Here is a 22,542-nt window from a genome sequence, read left to right on the forward strand (position 1 = left end):
AGTGTCAGTGGTGGCCATCCACAGGTGTACACAGAATGACTGATGGCAGCCTGTATTGTCAGTGGTGGCCATCCACGGGTGTACACAGAACGACTGACGGCAGCCTGTAGTGTCAGTGGTGGCCATCCACGGGTGTACACAGAACGACTGACGGCAGCCTGTAGTGTCAGTGGTGGCCATCCACGGGTGTACACAGAACGACTGATGGCAGCCTGTATTGTCAGTGCTGGCCATCCACAGATGTACACAAAATGTTTATTAAGTGAAATGTTTGTGTCACAGGGTCGTCAGTATCGATAACTGATCTACGCAAGCGCACAGCTGGAGAGTCGATTTACATTACCGGTCCCGTAAGCCGGAGAGAAGTCGGCCCCAGATACTTTAGATGTAGATTCCTGTGTCTGTCCAAATAATGAGGGTACTATCCTAGGAACAGACATTCTAAGAGAGGGTGGGGGGCCATTACTGATTCCAGAAAGGGTGAAATAATATGGACAAGTCAGGGGCAGCGAACAAGCGTTGACAACCTAGCCAGCACAGCTGCAGCTGCTCTGATCATCAAGCACTGAAGCCAGGATGGTGTCTACAGGCGGACTAGACACAAGCAAGGTTGTGGTTGAGTGAAGACAAACTCAGTTAGGACAGAGGGGATCTGCATAAACCCCATAAGCAGTGCCCGATAAAAGCTGATACCCTGTCAGTGTTTCAGGCTGCAGTGAAGGACCCAGAATCTAAGGGGATACAGAGAGGGACTGTGTCAATTACTAACTCGCCAACTCTATATGTTCAGCAAGGAAGCCCAGTGGATCATATCAATAACAATAGACTATATCGTCATTAATAAGTCCACATCAAGATTGCATCCCACTGTAGCGAGCCCTGTTACAATCCTGAATGGCCTGTCTTCAGAACATAACATTTCCTCAGTCCTGGATATCGCTAATTGTTTTTGGGGACTCCCCTTAGCATCTGAGTCCCAGGACCGAGTTGCCTTCAGCATGGGTGGGCAGCAGACTACGCGGACCAGACTCTCCCAGGGATACCACAATAGCCCAGCCATTCTCTTCATAAAGACATGGTGCCAACTCTGGAAAACCTCAATCTGATACCCAGCCGGCCAAACAGCTTGCAATATATAGATGATCTACCTATTTCTTCGCAAGATGAGGTAGGTCATTTAGGGGCGATAGCCAATGTTTTAGAGATAATGTGAAATGATTGGTCCACACCAGGCCCAGACAGGAAAGCCAACCGTACAGTACCTAGTCTACATGATTTCCCAGGGGGGGAAGGACATGTCATCCTGCAGTCAACTCTACACGCCGCTCAGTAAATGTAAGGGCAGTAAGGAGAATAATGGGCCTCATCAATTACTGCTGTAATTTCACAGCAGAGTCCTCTGCCTTAATGAAGGAAGTAAGATGGGGTGGTGGGTTCAGATGAGGAAAAGGCAGGGTTTGCTTCCAGATCGAAAGGAGCACAGGTGGTGCTCTGGGCGAATGGCGCCTGTACAGTCCCGGCAAGGCAGCCAGTGGTAACACTGGACACTGGTTAAACTCGACGACTCACCTTTTTGTTGCCCCCACAGACAGAGCGAGGGGTCAAGTGTCATTACAGAGAACCTGAGAGACGAACGCCAGCCAGCTGACCACACCTGATGAAAGCAGAAGTCACGGAGAGAGAGAGAGAGTGCGACGACAAGCTGAAGTATAATGGGGACGGTAATGAAGGCTGGTTGCTGAAGGAAGGTGATTAGTTGTACGGCGTAAAATAGGTTGGGCACTGGGGAAAATAGATGGAGACAGCAGGTTCCACAGCTTCAATGGCATGGCAGGCTGAGAAAGAGAAGAAATTGCAAAGGCAGTCACTCCCGACCTCACTGGGGAATGAATATGAATGAGCTGGGCCAGCAATCGGCTGGACTTTACGGTGCCACCGGGGAGAGGTCCTTGCAGTCATTCAGATAGAGACCACCCCAGTCCCTCCTGTACACCGATAAGAGGGCCTGTAAGCCTGATACACTTACCTTGCCGGTGACTCTGGGAAGAGAGTAACCACTGAGTTTTAGCTGCTATCAGAGATGGAAGGAGTGAAGATAAAGAATAAAATCTGCAACCAACCAGCAGGGAAGGAGGCAACAAGCATACGAATGACAAAGCTGTATTTTAAGGAGCTTTGGTCAAATTTCTGGAACAATCTCTCTGTCAGTAGCCATTACGGATGATAGCGTAAATGTAGATGCACATAAAGTAATTGGGGGAGAGGTTCCAAAGCAGAGCATTCTTGATGCCCTATTTGAGAAGATTCTCTTTAAGGTTGGCCTTTCCCGGAGCAAATTCATTTTGTCCATGAGGGACAAGAGAAGGAACTGTTAGAGTATGTTTTGGGATTTAGTACATATACCCAACATTGACTTCTGCAGCCAACCATCAGATCTGAATATAGACTGTAGATTGAGTTTAAAAATCAGATTGGAACCAGGAAACAGGCACTTAACTGATGTACATCTGCATATACATGAATGCAGTCGACACCCATTGTATGAACAGGACAGTAATTAACACTTACTTTGGGTGAGTTGGTGGGAAGATCCAGGCATTTGAAACTACACTTAACTTGAATGAAAGATTATGAGGGCATTGTAACTATAGAAATTGTCCTGTTAACTTTGTTTTTTAACATATAAAAATGAGGAGTAACTTTGGGTCAGAGAGTCTTTGTCTCTGTCTGTCTGTCTCTCTCGTGACTCCAAAAGGCTGTTAGTTTACTTGTGAGAGTGTGTATCAAATAAAAAGACTACTTTATATCTACCACTGTGTCTCCCCTGAGACTTGGTTCACCCCCTCCTTTCTAGTCCTGATGAAGGTTCATACCTCATAACATTGACTGTTTACTCCCCTCCATAAATACTGCCTGACTTGCAGAGATCCTTCAACATTTTGTGTGTGTTCCTCTCACAGTATTGCCTGCAGAACAGGAGATTCACCCTGGTGGTGTGGGTGAATGGTTATCCCTCCACATGGGATCCTACTCTGTCAACTGCTGTACTCTTAATCCCATTACACTTCAAAAGAGCCTCTTTGACTACAAAACTCTTGACCATCCTCGGGAACAGAAGGAAAGTACGTAGTTCTACAATCTTCAATCAGCCAAGCAGAGGCGCCATCCTCCAGCTGGCCACCAGGTGGCAGTGACAGGCAGACCCAGAGGAATTCTGATAATCTGCAATCTGACCATTTGGAAATTCTGATGATTCGGTCCCTACGTTAACTGAAATATATGACATCTTAATTAATTAATTAAATTCACTGGGATTGTGGCGGGAACAAAGGATGTTGGGCAAGGTGAGAGTGGAGTGATGTGGGAGGGGTGTGGGACAGGTGGCAGAGAAGGAGTGCCAAGGCAGGAGATGGTGCAGGTGCAGAGACACCCAGCCCTGAGACGCCAGGCAAGGTCATTTGATCCCAAACAATGTTTATTGATCATTACAGAATGTCTCTCTGGTGCTTCCCGCTCCCTCCCCTCTCCCTTCCCCTTTTCCCAACCACGATTCTCCTCTCCCTGCTCCCTTCCCACTCTCAGTCCACAACAGAGACCCAGATCAGAATCAGGTTTATCAGCACTCACGTATGTCATGAAATTTGTTTTTTTTTGTGCCAGCAGTACAGTGTAATACATATAGTTACTGAGGTACTACGCGAAAGTCTTAGGCACCCCAGCTATACTGTATGTGAACATCAAGGTGCTTCTTCAGTGAAGGTGGGGAAATTGGTTGTACCTGCTTGTTCATGAAGACGTAGATGATGGGGTTGTAGATGGTGGCTGTCTTTGAGAAATATGAAGGCATGGAGGCCAGAGTGGGCTGGATCACGATGTCCTTGTTAACAGCAACCACCATGGCGAAGCAGGTGTAAGGGAGCCAGCAGATCAGAAAGGCCATCACCATGGCAATCACCATGCGGGTCACCTCTCGCTCAGCACGCTGTGTCGTCTGGCTCTCCTTCTGCTGCTGGGCGACCTGCGAAGGAGAGACGCAGCTCACTCACACTCACATCACAACCCCAGCAACACTGTCCTGTCAAACTCTCCCCAGATAGATACAGAGTGAAGCTCCCTCCACACCGTCCCATCACACACTCCCGGGGTCAGACTCAGAGTGAAACTCCCTCCACACCGTCCATCACACACTCCCGGGGTCAGACACAGAGTGAATCTCCCTCCACACCGTCCCATCACACACTCCCGGGGTCAGTCACAGAGTGAAACTCCCTCCACACCGTCCCATCACACACTCCCGGGGTCAAACACAGAGTGAAACTCCCTCCACACAATCCCATCACACACTCCCGGGGTCAGACACAGAGTGAAACTCCCTCCACACCGTCCCATCACACACTCCCATGGTCAGACACAGAGTGAAGCTCCCTGCACACCGTCCCATCACACACTCCCGGGGTCAGACACAGAGTGAAGCTCCCTCCACACCGTCCCTCACACACTCCTGGGGTCAGACACAGAGTGAAACTCCCTCCACACCGTCCCATCACACACTCCTGGGGTCAGACACAGAGTGAAGCTCCCTCCACACTGTCCCATCACACACTCCCGGGGTCAGACACAGAGTGAAGCTCCCTCCACACCGTCCCTCACACACTCCTGGGGTCAGACACAGAGTGAAACTCCCTCCACACCGTCCCATCACACACTCCTGGGGTCAGACACAGAGTGAAGCTCCCTCCACACTGTCCCATCACACACCCCCGGGGTCAGATACAGAGTGAAGCTCCCTCCACACCGTCCCATCACAGACTCCCGGGGTCAGACACAGAGTGAAACTCCCTCCACACAATCCCATCACACACTCCCGGGGTCAGACACAGAGTGAATCTCCCTCCACACTGTCCCATCACACACTCCCGGGGTCAGACACAGAGTGAAACCCCCTCCACACAATCCCATCACACACACCCGGGGTCAGACACAGAGTGAAGCTCCCTCCACACCATCCCATCACTCATTCCCGGGGTCAGACACAGAGAGAAGCTCCCTCCACACCGGCTCATCACACACTCCTGGGGTAAGACACAGAGTGAAGCTCCCTCCACACCGTCCCATCACACACTCCCGGGGTCAGACACAGAGTGAAACTCCCTCCACACAATCCCATCACACACTCCCGGGGTCAGACACAGAGTGAATCTCCCTCCACACTGTCCCATCACACACTCGCGCGGTCAGACACAGAGTGAAACCCCCTCCACACAATCCCATCACACACTCCCAGGGTCAGACACAGAGTGAATCTCCCTCCACACTGTCCCATCACACACTCCCGGGGTCAGACACAGAGTGAAACTCCCTCCACACCGTTCCATCACACACTACCGGGGTCAGACACAGAGTGAATCTCCCTCCACACCGTCCCATCACACACTCCCAGGGTCAGACACAGAGAGGAACTCCCTCCACACCGTCCCATCACACACTCTCGGGGTCAGACACAGAGTGAAACTCCCTCCACACCGTCCCATCACACACTCCTGGGGTCAGACACAGAGTGAAGCTCCCTCCACACCGTCTCATCACATACCCCCGGGGTCAGATACAGAGTGAAACTCCCTCCACACAATCCCATCACACACTCCCGGGGTCAGATACAGAGTGAAGCTCCCTCCTCACCATCCCATCACACACTCCCAGGGTCAGACACAGAGTGAATATCCCTCCACACCGTCCCATCACTCATTCCTGGGGTCAGACAGAGTGAAACTCCCTCCACACCGTCTCATCACACACTCCCGGGGTCAGACACAGAGTGAATCTCCCTCCACACCGTCCCATCACACACTCCCGGGGTCAGACACAGAGTGAAACTCCCTCCACACCGTCCCATCACACACTCCCGGGGTCAGACACAGACTGAATCTCCCTCCGCACCGTCCCTCACACACACCCGGGGTCAGACACACAGCGAAGCTCCCATCACACACCCCCGGGGTCAGATACAGAGTGAAGCTCCCTCCACACCATCCCATCACACACTCCCGGGGTCAGACACAGAGTGAAACTCCCTCCACACCATCCCATCACACACTCCCAGGATCAGACACAGAGTGAAACTCCCTCCACACCGTCCCATCACATACTCCCGGGGTCAGACACAGAGTGAATCTCCCTCCACACCGTCCCATCACACACTGCCGGGGTCAGACACAGAGTGAAACTCCCTCAACATTGTCCCATCACATACTCCCAGGGTCAGACACAGAGTGAATCTCCCTCCCGTCCCATCACACACTCCCGGGGTCAGACACAGAGTGAAACTCCCTCCACACCGTCCCATCACACACTCCCGGGGTCAGTCACAGAGTGAAACTCCCTCCACACCGTCCCATCACACACTCCCGGGGTCAAACACAGAGTGAAACTCCCTCCACACAATCCCATCACACACTCCCGGGGTCAGACACAGAGTGAAACTCCCTCCACACCGTCCCATCACACACTCCCGGGGTCAGACACAGAGTGAATCTCCCTCTCCACTGTCCCATCACACACTCCCGGGGTCAAACACAGAGTGAAGCTCCCTCCACACCGTCCCATCACACACTCCCGGGGTCAGACACAGAGTGAAGCTCCCTCCACACCGTCCCTCACACACTCCTGGGGTCAGACACAGAGTGAAACTCCCTCCACACCGTCCCATCACACACTCCTGGGGTCAGACACAGAGTGAAGCTCCCTCCACACTGTCCCATCACACACCCCCGGGGTCAGATACAGAGTGAAGCTCCCTCCACACCGTCCCATCACAGACTCCTGGGGTCAGACACAGAGTGAAACGCCCTCCACACAATCCCATCACACACTCCCGGGGTCAGACACAGAGTGAATCTCCCTCCACACTGTCCCATCACACACTCCCGGGGTCAGACACAGAGTGAAACCCCCTCCACACAATCCCATCACACACACCCGGGGTCAGACACAGAGTGAAGCTCCCTCCTTACCGTCCCATCACACACTCCCAGGGTCAGACACAGAGTGAATCTCCCTCCACACCATCCCATCACTCATTCCCGGGGTCAGACACAGAGTGAAGCTCCCTCCACACCGTCTCATCACACACTCCTGGGGTAAGACACAGAGTGAAGCTCCCTCCACACCGTCCCATCACACACTCCCGTGGTCAGACACAGAGTGAAACTCCCTCCAAACAATCCCATCACACACTCCCGGGGTCAGACACAGAGTGAATCTCCCTCCACACTGTCCCATCACACACTCGCGGGGTCAGACACAGAGTGAAACCCCCTCCACACAATCCCATCACACACTCCCGGGGTCAGACACAGAGTGAATCTCCCTCCACACTGTCCCATCACACACTCTCGGGGTCAGACACAGAGTGAAACTCCCTCCACACCGTTCCATCACACACTACCGGGGTCAGACACAGAGTGAATCTCCCTCCACACCGTCCCATCACACACTCCCAGGGTCAGACACAGAGAGGAACTCCCTCCACACCGTCCCATCACACACTCTCGGGGTCAGACACAGAGTGAAACTCACTCCACACCGTCCCATCACACACTCCTGGGGTCTGACACAGAGTGAAGCTCCCTCCACACCGTCTCATCACATACCCCCGGGGTCAGATACAGAGTGAAACTCCCTCCACACAATCCCATCACACACTCCCGGGGTCAGATACAGAGTGAAGCTCCCTCCTCACCATCCCATCACACACTCCCAGGGTCAGACACAGAGTGAATCTCCCTCCACACCGTCCCATCACTCATTCCCGGGGTCAGACAGAGTGAAACTCCCTCCACACCGTCTCATCACACACTCCCGGGGTCAGACACAGAGTGAATCTCCCTCCACACCGTCCCATCACACACTCCCGGGGTCAGACACAGAGTGAAACTCCCTCCACACCGTCCCATCACACACTCCCGGGGTCAGACACAGAGTGAATCTCCCTCCGCACCGTCCCTCACACACTCCTGGGGTCAGACACAGAGCGAAGCTCCCTCCACACCGTCCCATCACACACCCCCGGGGTCAGATACAGAGTGAAGCTCCCTCCACACCGTCCCATCACACACTCCCGGGGTCAGACACAGAGTGAATCTCCCTCCACACCATTCCATCACAATCTCCCATGGTCAGACACAGAGTGAATCTCCCTCCACACCGTTCCATCACACTCTCCCATGGTCAGACACAGAGTGAAGCTCCCTCCACACCGTCCCATCACACACTCCCATGGTCAGACACAGAGTGAAGCTCCCTGCACACCGTCCCATCACACACTCCCGGGGTCAGACACAGAGTGAAGCTCCCTCCACACCGTCCCTCACACACTCCTGGGGTCAGACACAGAGTGAAACTCCCTCCACACCGTCCCATCACACACTCCTGGGGTCAGACACAGAGTGAAGCTCCCTCCACACTGTCCCATCACACACCCCCAGGGTCAGATACAGAGTGAAGCTCCCTCCACACCGTCCCATCACAGACTCCCGGGGTCAGACACAGAGTGAAACTCCCTCCACACAATCCCATCACACACTCCCGGGGTCAGACACAGAGTGAATCTCCCTCCACACTGTCCCATCACACACTCCCGGGGTCAGACACAGAGTGAAACCCCCTCCACACAATCCCATCACACACACCCGGGGTCAGACACAGAGTGAAGCTCCCTCCTTACCGTCCCATCACACACTCCCAGGGTCAGACACAGAGTGAATCTCCCTCCACACCATCCCATCACTCATTCCCGGGGTCAGACACAGAGTGAAGCTCCCTCCACACCGTCTCATCACACACTCCTGGGGTAAGACACAGAGTGAAGCTCCCTCCACACCGTCCCATCACACACTCCCGGGGTCAGACACAGAGTGAAACTCCCTCCACACAATCCCATCACACACACCCGGGGTCAGACACAGAGTGAATCTCCCTCCACACTGTCCCATCACACACTCGCGGGGTCAGACACAGAGTGAAACCCCCTCCACACAATCCCATCACACACTCCCGGGGTCAGACACAGAGTGAATCTCCCTCCACACTGTCCCATCAGACACTCCCGGGGTCAGACACAGAGTGAAACTCCCTCCACACCGTTCCATCACACACTACCGGGGTCAGACACAGAGTGAATCTCCCTCCACACCGTCCCATCACACACTCCCAGGGTCAGACACAGAGAGGAACTTCCTCCACACCGTCCCATCACACACTCTCGGGGTCAGACACAGAGTGAAACTCACTCCACACCGTCCCATCACACACTCCTGGGGTCAGACACAGATTGGAGCTCCCTCCACACCGTCTCATCACATACCCCCGGGGTCAGATACAGAGTGAAACTCCCTCCACACAATCCCATCACACACTCCCGGGGTCAGACACAGAGTGAATCTCCCTCCACACCGTCCCATCACTCATTCCCGGGGTCAGACAGAGTGAAACTCCCTCCACACCGTCTCATCACACACTCCCGGGGTCAGACACAGAGTGAATCTCCCTCCACACCGTCCCATCACACACTCCCGGGGTCAGACACAGAGTGAAACTCCCTCCACACCGTCCCATCACACACTCCCGGGGTCAGACACAGAGTGAATCTCCCTCCGCACCGTCCCTCACACACTCCTGGGGTCAGACACAGAGCGAAGCTCCCTCCACACCGTCCCATCACACACCCCCGGGGTCAGATACAGAGTGAAGCTCCCTCCACACCATCCCATCACACACTCCCGGGGTCAGACACAGAGTGAAACTCCCTCCACACCATCCCATCACACACTCCCAGGATCAGACACAGAGTGAAACTCCCTCCACACCGTCCCATCACATACTCCCGGGGTCAGACACAGAGTGAATCTCCCTCCACACCGTCCCATCACACACTCCCGGGGTCAGACACAGAGTGAAACTCCCTCCACATTGTCCCATCACATACTCCCAGGGTCAGACACAGAGTGAATCTCCCTCCCGTCCCATCACACACTCCCGGGGTCAGACACAGAGTGAAACTCCCTCCACACCGTCCCATCACACACTCCCGGGGTCAGTCACAGAGTGAAACTCCCTCCACACCGTCCCATCACACACTCCCGGGGTCAAACACAGAGTGAAACTCCCTCCACACAATCCCATCACACACTCCCGGGGTCAGACACAGAGTGAAACTCCCTCCACACCGTCCCATCACACACTCCCGGGGTCAGACACAGAGTGAATCTCCCTCTACACTGTCCCATCACACACTCCCGGGGTCAAACACAGAGTGAAACTCCCTCCACACCGTCCCATCACACACTCCCGGGGTCAGACACAGAGTGAAACTCCCTCCACACTGTCCCATCACACACTCCCGGGGTCAGATACAGAGTGAAGCTCCCTACACACTGTCCCATCACACACTCCCGGGGTCAGACACAGAGTGAATCTCCCTCCACACCGTCCCATCACACACTCCCGGGGTCAGACACAGAGTGAATCTCCCTCCACACCGTTCCATCACACTCTCCCATGGTCAGACACAGAGTGAATCTCCCTCCACACCGTTCCATCACACTCTCCCATGGTCAGACACAGAGTGAAGTTCCCTCCACACCGTCCCATCACACACTCCCATGGTCAGACACAGAGTGAAGCTCCCTGCACACCGTCCCATCACACACTCCCGGGGTCAGACACAGAGTGAAGCTCCCTCCACACCGTCCCTCACACACTCCCGGGGTGAGACACAGAGTGAAACTCCCTCCACACCGTCCCATCACACACTCCTGGGGTCAGACACAGAGTGAAGCTCCCTCCACACCGTCCCATCACACACCCCCGGGGTCAGATACAGAGTGAAGCTCCCTCCACACCGTCCCATCACAGACTCCCGGGGTCAGACACAGAGTGAAACTCCCTCAACACAATCCCATTACACACTCCCGGGGTCAGACACAGAGTGAATCTCCCTCCACACTGTCCCATCACACACTCCCGGGGTCAGACACAGAGTGAAACCCCCTCCACACAATCCCATCACACACACCCAGGGTCAGACACAGAGTGAAGCTCCCTCCTTACCGTCCCATCACACACTCCCAGGGTCAGACACAGAGTGAATCTCCCTCCACACCATCCCATCACTCATTCCCGGGGTCAGACACAGAGTGAAGCTCCCTCCACACTGTCTCATCACACACTCCTGGGGTAAGACACAGAGTGAAGCTCCCTCCACACCATCCCATCACACACTCCCGGGGTCAGACACAGAGTGAAACTCCCTCCACACAATCCCATCACACACTCCCGGGGTCAGACACAGAGTGAATCTCCCTCCACACTGTCCCATCACACACTCGCGGGGTCAGACACAGAGTGAAACCCCCTCCACACAATCCCATCACACACTCCCGGGGTCAGACACAGAGTGAATCTCCCTCCACACCGTCCCATCACACACTCCCGGGGTCAGACACAGAGTGAAACTCCCTCCACACCGTTCCATCACACACTACCGGGGTCAGACACAGAGTGAATCTCCCTCCACACCGTCCCATCACACACTCCCAGGGTCAGACACAGAGAGGAACTCCCTCCACACCGTCCCATCACACACTCTCGGGGTCAGACACAGAGAGAAACTCCCTCCACACCGTCCCATCACACACTCCTGGGGTCAGACACAGAGTGAAGCTCCCTCCACACCGTCTCATCACATACCCCCGGGGTCAGATACAGAGTGAAACTCCCTCCACACAATCCCATCACACACACCCGGGGTCAGATACAGAGTGAAGCTCCCTCCTCACCATCCCATCACACACTCCCAGGGTCAGACACAGAGTGAATCTCCCTCCACACCGTCCCATCACTCATTCCCGGGGTCAGACAGAGTGAAACTCCCTCCACACCGTCTCATCACACACTCCCGGGGTCAGACACAGAGTGAATCTCCCTCCACACCGTCCCATCACACACTCCCGGGGTCAAACACAGAGTGAAACTCCCTCCACACAATCCCATCACACACTCCCGGGGTCAGACACAGAGTGAAACTCCCTCCACACCGTCCCATCACACACTCCCGGGGTCAGACACAGAGTGAATCTCCCTCTACACTGTCCCATCACACACTCCCGGGGTCAAACACAGAGTGGAACTCCCTCCACACCGTCCCATCACACACTCCCATGGTCAGACACAGAGTGAAGCTCCCTGCACACCGTCCCATCACACACTCCCGGGGTCAGACACAGAGTGAAGCTCCCTCCACACCGTCCCTCACACACTCCCGGGGTGAGACACAGAGTGAAACTCCCTCCACACCGTCCCATCACACACTCCTGGGGTCAGACACAGAGTGAAGCTCCCTCCACACCGTCCCATCACACACCCCCGGGGTCAGATACAGAGTGAAGCTCCCTCCACACCGTCCCATCACAGACTCCCGGGGTCAGACACAGAGTGAAACTCCCTCAACACAATCCCATTACACACTCCCGGGGTCAGACACAGAGTGAATCTCCCTCCACACTGTCCCATCACACACTCCCGGGGTCAGACACAGAGTGAAACCCCCTCCACACAATCCCATCACACACACCCAGGGTCAGACACAGAGTGAAGCTCCCTCCTTACCGTCCCATCACACACTCCCAGGGTCAGACACAGAGTGAATCTCCCTCCACACCATCCCATCACTCATTCCCTGGGTCAGACACAGAGTGAAGCTCCCTCCACACTGTCTCATCACACACTCCTGGGGTAAGACACAGAGTGAAGCTCCCTCCACACCATCCCATCACACACTCCCGGGGTCAGACACAGAGTGAAACTCCCTCCACACAATCCCATCACACACTCCCGGGGTCAGACACAGAGTGAATCTCCCTCCACACTGTCCCATCACACACTCGCGGGGTCAGACACAGAGTGAAACCCCCTCCACACAATCCCATCACACACTCCCGGGGTCAGACACAGAGTGAATCTCCCTCCACACCGTCCCATCACACACTCCCGGGGTCAGACACAGAGTGAAACTCCCTCCACACCGTTCCATCACACACTACCGGGGTCAGACACAGAGTGAATCTCCCTCCACACCGTCCCATCACACACTCCCAGGGTCAGACACAGAGAGGAACTCCCTCCACACCGTCCCATCACACACTCTCGGGGTCAGACACAGAGAGAAACTCCCTCCACACCGTCCCATCACACACACCTGGGGTCAGACACAGAGTGAAGCTCCCTCCACACCGTCTCATCACATACCCCCGGGGTCAGATACAGAGTGAAACTCCCTCCACACAATCCCATCACACACTCCCGGGGTCAGATACAGAGTGAAGCTCCCTCCTCACCATCCCATCACACACTCCCAGGGTCAGACACAGAGTGAATCTCCCTCCACACCGTCCCATCACTCATTCCCGGGGTCAGACAGAGTGAAACTCCCTCCACACCGTCTCATCACACACTCCCGGGGTCAGACACAGAGTGAATCTCCCTCCACACCGTCCCATCACACACTCCCGGGGTCAAACACAGAGTGAAACTCCCTCCACACAATCCCATCACACACTCCCGGGGTCAGACACAGAGTGAAACTCCCTCCACACCGTCCCATCACACACTCCCGGGGTCAGACACAGAGTGAATCTCCCTCCACACTGTCCCATCACACACTCGCGGGGTCAGACACAGAGTGAAACCCCCTCCACACAATCCCATCACACACTCCCGGGGTCAGACACAGAGTGAATCTCCCTCCACACCGTCCCATCACACACTCCCGGGGTCAGACACAGAGTGAAACTCCCTCCACACCGTTCCATCACACACTACCGGGGTCAGACACAGAGTGAATCTCCCTCCACACCGTCCCATCACACACTCCCAGGGTCAGACACAGAGAGGAACTCCCTCCACACCGTCCCATCACACACTCTCGGGGTCAGACACAGAGAGAAACTCCCTCCACACCGTCCCATCACACACTCCTGGGGTCAGACACAGAGTGAAGCTCCCTCCACACCGTCTCATCACATACCCCCGGGGTCAGATACAGAGTGAAACTCCCTCCACACAATCCCATCACACACTCCCGGGGTCAGATACAGAGTGAAGCTCCCTCCTCACCATCCCATCACACACTCCCAGGGTCAGACACAGAGTGAATCTCCCTCCACACCGTCCCATCACTCATTCCCGGGGTCAGACAGAGTGAAACTCCCTCCACACCGTCTCATCACACACTCCCGGGGTCAGACACAGAGTGAATCTCCCTCCACACCGTCCCATCACACACTCCCGGGGTCAAACACAGAGTGAAACTCCCTCCACACAATCCCATCACACACTCCCGGGGTCAGACACAGAGTGAAACTCCCTCCACACCGTCCCATCACACACTCCCGGGGTCAGACACAGAGTGAATCTCCCTCTACACTGTCCCATCACACACTCCCGGGGTCAAACACAGAGTGGAACTCCCTCCACACCGTCCCATCACACACTCCCGGGGTCAGACACAGAGTGAAACTCCCTCCACACTGTCCCATCACACACTCCCGGGGTCAGATACAGAGTGAAGCTCCCTCCACACTGTCCCATCACACACTCCCGGGGTCAGACACAGAGTGAATCTCCCTCCACACCGTCCCATCACACACTCCCGGGGTCAGACACAGAGTGAATCTCCCTCCACACCGTTCCATCACACTCTCCCATGGTCAGACACAGAGTGAATCTCCCTCCACACCATTCCATCACACTCTCCCATGGTCAGACACAGAGTGAAGCTCCCTCCACACCGTTCCATCACACACTCCCATGGTCAGACACAGAGTGAAGCTCCCTGCACACCGTCCCATCACACACTCCCGGGGTCAGACACAGAGTGAAGCTCCCTCCACACCGTCCCTCACACACTCCTGGGGTCAGACACAGAGTGAAACTCCCTCCACACCGTCCCATCACACACTCCCGGGGTCAGACACAGAGTGAATCTCCCTCCACACTGTCCCATCACACACTCCCGGGGTCAGACACAGAGTGAAACCCCCTCCACACAATCCCATCACACACACCCGGGGTCAGACACAGAGTGAAGCTCCCTCCTTACCGTCCCATCACACACTCCCAGGGTCAGACACAGAGTGAATCTCCCTCCACACCATCCCATCACTCATTCCCGGGGTCAGACACAGAGTGAAGCTCCCTCCACACTGTCTCATCACACTCTCCTGGGGTAAGACTCAGAGTGAAGCTCCCTCCACACCGTCCCATCACACACTCCCGGGGTCAGACACAGAGTGAAACTCCCTCCACACAATCCCATCACACACTCCCGGGGTCAGACACAGAGTGAATCTCCCTCCACACTGTCCCATCACACACTCGCGGGGTCAGACGCAGAGTGAAACCCCCTCCACACAATCCCATCACACACTCCCGGGGTCAGACACAGAGTGAATCTCCCTCCACACTGTCCCATCACACACTCCCGGGGTCAGACACAGAGTGAAACTCCCTCCACATCGTTCCATCACACACTACCGGGGTCAGACACAGAGTGAATCTCCCTCCACACCGTCCAATCACACACTCCCAGGGTCAGACACAGAGAGGAACTCCCTCCACACCGTCCCATCACACACTCTCGTGGTCAGACACAGAGTGAAACTCCCTCCACACCGTCCCATCACACACTCCTGGGGTCAGACACAGAGTGAAGCTCCCTCCACACCGTCTCATCACATACCCCCGGGGTCAGATACAGAGTGAAACTCCCTCCACACTGTCCCATCACACACTCCCGGGGTCAGACACAGAGTGAAACCCCCTCCACACAATCCCATCACACACACCCAGGGTCAGACACAGAGTGAAGCTCCCTCCTTACCGTCCCATCACACACTCCCAGGGTCAGACACAGAGTGAATCTCCCTCCACACCATCCCATCACTCATTCCCGGGGTCAGACACAGAGTGAAGCTCCCTCCACACTGTCTCATCACACACTCCTGGGGTAAGACACAGAGTGAAGCTCCCTCCACACCATCCCATCACACACTCCCGGGGTCAGACACAGAGTGAAACTCCCTCCACACAATCCCATCACACACTCCCGGGGTCAGACACAGAGTGAATCTCCCTCCACACTGTCCCATCACACACTCGCGGGGTCAGACACAGAGTGAAACCCCCTCCACACAATCCCATCACACACTCCCGGGGTCAGACACAGAGTGAATCTCCCTCCACACCGTCCCATCACACACTCCCGGGGTCAGACACAGAGTGAAACTCCCTCCACACCGTTCCATCACACACTACCGGGGTCAGACACAGAGTGAATCTCCCTCCACACCGTCCCATCACACACTCCCAGGGTCAGACACAGAGAGGAACTCCCTCCACACCGTCCCATCACACACTCTCGGGGTCAGACACAGAGAGAAACTCCCTCCACACCGTCCCATCACACACTCCTGGGGTCAGACACAGAGTGAAGCTCCCTCCACACCGTCTCATCACATACCCCCGGGGTCAGATACAGAGTGAAACTCCCTCCACACAATCCCATCACACACACCCGGGGTCAGATACAGAGTGAAGCTCCCTCCTCACCATCCCATCACACACTCCCAGGGTCAGACACAGAGTGAATCTCCCTCCACACCGTCCCATCACTCATTCCCGGGGTCAGACAGAGTGAAACTCCCTCCACACCGTCTCATCACACACTCCCGGGGTCAGACACAGAGTGAATCTCCCTCCACACCGTCCCATCACACACTCCCGGGGTCAAACACAGAGTGAAACTCCCTCCACACAATCCCATCACACACTCCCGGGGTCAGACACAGAGTGAAACTCCCTCCACACCGTCCCATCACACACTCCCGGGGTCAGACACAGAGTGAATCTCCCTCTACACTGTCCCATCACACACTCCCGGGGTCAAACACAGAGTGGAACTCCCTCCACACCGTCCCATCACACACTCCCATGGTCAGACACAGAGTGAAGCTCCCTGCACACCGTCCCATCACACACTCCCGGGGTCAGACACAGAGTGAAGCTCCCTCCACACCGTCCCTCACACACTCCCGGGGTGAGACACAGAGTGAAACTCCCTCCACACCGTCCCATCACACACTCCTGGGGTCAGACACAGAGTGAAGCTCCCTCCACACCGTCCCATCACACACCCCCGGGGTCAGATACAGAGTGAAGCTCCCTCCACACCGTCCCATCACAGACTCCCGGGGTCAGACACAGAGTGAAACTCCCTCAACACAATCCCATTACACACTCCCGGGGTCAGACACAGAGTGAATCTCCCTCCACACTGTCCCATCACACACTCCCGGGGTCAGACACAGAGTGAAACCCCCTCCACACAATCCCATCACACACACCCAGGGTCAGACACAGAGTGAAGCTCCCTCCTTACCGTCCCATCACACACTCCCAGGGTCAGACACAGAGTGAATCTCCCTCCACACCATCCCATCACTCATTCCCTGGGTCAGACACAGAGTGAAGCTCCCTCCACACTGTCTCATCACACACTCCTGGGGTAAGACACAGAGTGAAGCTCCCTCCACACCATCCCATCACACACTCCCGGGGTCAGACACAGAGTGAAACTCCCTCCACACAATCCCATCACACACTCCCGGGGTCAGACACAGAGTGAATCTCCCTCCACACTGTCCCATCACACACTCGCGGGGTCAGACACAGAGTGAAACCCCCTCCACACAATCCCATCACACACTCCCGGGGTCAGACACAGAGTGAATCTCCCTCCACACCGTCCCATCACACACTCCCGGGGTCAGACACAGAGTGAAACTCCCTCCACACCGTTCCATCACACACTACCGGGGTCAGACACAGAGTGAATCTCCCTCCACACCGTCCCATCACACACTCCCAGGGTCAGACACAGAGAGGAACTCCCTCCACACCGTCCCATCACACACTCTCGGGGTCAGACACAGAGAGAAACTCCCTCCACACCGTCCCATCACACACACCTGGGGTCAGACACAGAGTGAAGCTCCCTCCACACCGTCTCATCACATACCCCCGGGGTCAGATACAGAGTGAAACTCCCTCCACACAATCCCATCACACACTCCCGGGGTCAGATACAGAGTGAAGCTCCCTCCTCACCATCCCATCACACACTCCCAGGGTCAGACACAGAGTGAATCTCCCTCCACACCGTCCCATCACTCATTCCCGGGGTCAGACAGAGTGAAACTCCCTCCACACCGTCTCATCACACACTCCCGGGGTCAGACACAGAGTGAATCTCCCTCCACACCGTCCCATCACACACTCCCGGGGTCAAACACAGAGTGAAACTCCCTCCACACAATCCCATCACACACTCCCGGGGTCAGACACAGAGTGAAACTCCCTCCACACCGTCCCATCACACACTCCCGGGGTCAGACACAGAGTGAATCTCCCTCCACACTGTCCCATCACACACTCGCGGGGTCAGACACAGAGTGAAACCCCCTCCACACAATCCCATCACACACTCCCGGGGTCAGACACAGAGTGAATCTCCCTCCACACCGTCCCATCACACACTCCCGGGGTCAGACACAGAGTGAAACTCCCTCCACACCGTTCCATCACACACTACCGGGGTCAGACACAGAGTGAATCTCCCTCCACACCGTCCCATCACACACTCCCAGGGTCAGACACAGAGAGGAACTCCCTCCACACCGTCCCATCACACACTCTCGGGGTCAGACACAGAGAGAAACTCCCTCCACACCGTCCCATCACACACTCCTGGGGTCAGACACAGAGTGAAGCTCCCTCCACACCGTCTCATCACATACCCCCGGGGTCAGATACAGAGTGAAACTCCCTCCACACAATCCCATCACACACTCCCGGGGTCAGATACAGAGTGAAGCTCCCTCCTCACCATCCCATCACACACTCCCAGGGTCAGACACAGAGTGAATCTCCCTCCACACCGTCCCATCACTCATTCCCGGGGTCAGACAGAGTGAAACTCCCTCCACACCGTCTCATCACACACTCCCGGGGTCAGACACAGAGTGAATCTCCCTCCACACCGTCCCATCACACACTCCCGGGGTCAAACACAGAGTGAAACTCCCTCCACACAATCCCATCACACACTCCCGGGGTCAGACACAGAGTGAAACTCCCTCCACACCGTCCCATCACACACTCCCGGGGTCAGACACAGAGTGAATCTCCCTCTACACTGTCCCATCACACACTCCCGGGGTCAAACACAGAGTGGAACTCCCTCCACACCGTCCCATCACACACTCCCGGGGTCAGACACAGAGTGAAACTCCCTCCACACTGTCCCATCACACACTCCCGGGGTCAGATACAGAGTGAAGCTCCCTCCACACTGTCCCATCACACACTCCCGGGGTCAGACACAGAGTGAATCTCCCTCCACACCGTCCCATCACACACTCCCGGGGTCAGACACAGAGTGAATCTCCCTCCACACCGTTCCATCACACTCTCCCATGGTCAGACACAGAGTGAATCTCCCTCCACACCATTCCATCACACTCTCCCATGGTCAGACACAGAGTGAAGCTCCCTCCACACCGTTCCATCACACACTCCCATGGTCAGACACAGAGTGAAGCTCCCTGCACACCGTCCCATCACACACTCCCGGGGTCAGACACAGAGTGAAGCTCCCTCCACACCGTCCCTCACACACTCCTGGGGTCAGACACAGAGTGAAACTCCCTCCACACCGTCCCATCACACACTCCCGGGGTCAGACACAGAGTGAATCTCCCTCCACACTGTCCCATCACACACTCCCGGGGTCAGACACAGAGTGAAACCCCCTCCACACAATCCCATCACACACACCCGGGGTCAGACACAGAGTGAAGCTCCCTCCTTACCGTCCCATCACACACTCCCAGGGTCAGACACAGAGTGAATCTCCCTCCACACCATCCCATCACTCATTCCCGGGGTCAGACACAGAGTGAAGCTCCCTCCACACTGTCTCATCACACACTCCTGGGGTAAGACTCAGAGTGAAGCTCCCTCCACACCGTCCCATCACACACTCCCGGGGTCAGACACAGAGTGAAACTCCCTCCACACAATCCCATCACACACTCCCGGGGTCAGACACAGAGTGAATCTCCCTCCACACTGTCCCATCACACACTCGCGGGGTCAGACGCAGAGTGAAACCCCCTCCACACAATCCCATCACACACTCCCGGGGTCAGACACAGAGTGAATCTCCCTCCACACTGTCCCATCACACACTCCCGGGGTCAGACACAGAGTGAAACTCCCTCCACATCGTTCCATCACACACTACCGGGGTCAGACACAGAGTGAATCTCCCTCCACACCGTCCAATCACACACTCCCAGGGTCAGACACAGAGAGGAACTCCCTCCACACCGTCCCATCACACACTCTCGTGGTCAGACACAGAGTGAAACTCCCTCCACACCGTCCCATCACACACTCCTGGGGTCAGACACAGAGTGAAGCTCCCTCCACACCGTCTCATCACATACCCCCGGGGTCAGATACAGAGTGAAACTCCCTCCACACAATCCCATCACACACTCCCGGGGTCAGATACAGAGTGAAGCTCCCTCCTCACCATCCCATCACACACTCCCAGGGTCAGACACAGAGTGAATCTCCCTCCACACCGTCCCATCACTCATTCCCGGGGTCAGACAGAGTGAAACTCCCTCCACACCGTCTCATCACACACTCCCGGGGTCAGACACAGAGTGAATCTCCCTCCACACCGTCCCATCACACACTCCCGGGGTCAGACACAGAGTGAAACTCCCTCCACACCGTCCCATCACACACTCCCGGGGTCAGACACAGAGTGAATCTCCCTCCGCACCGTCCCTCACACACTCCTGGGGTCAGACACAGAGCGAAGCTCCCTCCACACCGTCCCATCACACACCCCCATGGTCAGATACAGAGTGAAGCTCCCTCCACACCATCCCATCACACACTCCCGGGGTCAGACACAGAGTGAAACTCCCACCACACCATCCCATCACACACTCCCAGGATCAGACACAGAGTGAAACTCCCTCCACACCGTCCCATCACATACTCCCGGGGTCAGACACAGAGTGAATCTCCCTCCACACCGTCCCATCACACACTCCCGGGGTCAGACACAGAGTGAATCTCCCTCCACACAGTTCCATCACACTCTCCCATGGTCAGACACAGAGTGAATCTCCCTCCACACCGTTCCATCACACTCTCCCATGGTCAGACACAGAGTGAAGCTCCCTCCACACCGTCCCATCACACTCTCCCGGGGTCAGACACAGAGTGAAACTCCCTCCACACAATCCAATCACACACTCCCGGGGTCAGACACAGAGTGAATCTCCCTCCACACTGTCCCATCACACACTCGCGGGGTCAGACACAGAGTGAAACCGCCTCCACACAATCCCATCACACACTCCCGGGGTCAGACACAGAGTGAATCTCCCTCCACACCGTCCCATCACACACTCCCGGTGTCAGACACAGAGTGAAACTCCCTCCACACCGTTCCATCACACACTACCGGGGTCAGACACAGAGTGAATCTCCCTCCACACCGTCCCATCACACACTCCCAGGGTCAGACACAGAGAGGAACTCCCTCCACACCGTCCCATCACACACTCTCGGGGTCAGACACAGCGTGAAACTCCCTCCACACCGTCCCATCACACACTCCTGGGGTCAGACACAGAGTGAAGCTCCCTCCACACCGTCTCATCACATACCCCCGGGGTCAGACACAGAGTGATACTCCCTCCACACAATCCCATCACACACTCCCGGGGTCAGACACAGAGTGAATCTCCCTCCACACTGTCCCATCACACACTCGCGGGGTCAGACACAGAGTGAAACCCCCTCCACACAATCCCATCACACACTCCCGGGGTCAGACACAGAGTGAATCTCCCTCCACACCGTCCCATCACACACTCCCGGGGTCAGACACAGAGTGAAACTCCCTCCACACCGTTCCATCACACACTACCGGGGTCAGACACAGAGTGAATCTCCCTCCACATCGTCCCATCACACACTCCCAGGGTCAGACACAGAGAAGAACTCCCTCCACACCATCCCATCACACACTCTCGGGGTCAGACACAGAGTGAAACTCCCTCCACACCGTCCCATCACACACTCCTGGGGTCAGACACAGAGTGAAGCTCCCTCCACACCGTCTCATCACATACCCCCGGGGTCAGATACAGAGTGAAGCTCCCTCCACACAATCCCATCACACACTCCCGGGGTCAGATACAGAGTGAAGCTCCCTCCTCACCATCCCATCACACAGTCCCAGGGTCAGACACAGAGTGAATCTCCCTCCACACCGTCCCATCACTCATTCCCGGGGTCAGACAGAGTGAAACTCCCTCCACACCGTCTCATCACACACTC

The 22,542-nt window shown here is 55.8% G+C and overlaps 1 protein-coding gene across 1 annotated transcript in view; it reads right to left on the reverse strand.

The window, feature by feature from the left end:
- Positions 1-22,542, reverse strand: part of LOC132396145 (pinopsin-like) — a 78,602-nt gene that overhangs the window by 6,295 nt on the left and 49,765 nt on the right. The window contains exon 4 of the mRNA XM_059973667.1: positions 3,779-4,018. Coding sequence (XP_059829650.1) covers positions 3,779-4,018 — 240 coding nt within the window. The remainder of the gene's footprint in view (positions 1-3,778; positions 4,019-22,542) is intronic.

The sequence above is a fragment of the Hypanus sabinus genome, chromosome 6 (genome assembly GCF_030144855.1).
Source record: "Hypanus sabinus isolate sHypSab1 chromosome 6, sHypSab1.hap1, whole genome shotgun sequence".
In the NCBI taxonomy this organism is placed as follows: Eukaryota; Metazoa; Chordata; class Chondrichthyes; order Myliobatiformes; family Dasyatidae; genus Hypanus; species Hypanus sabinus.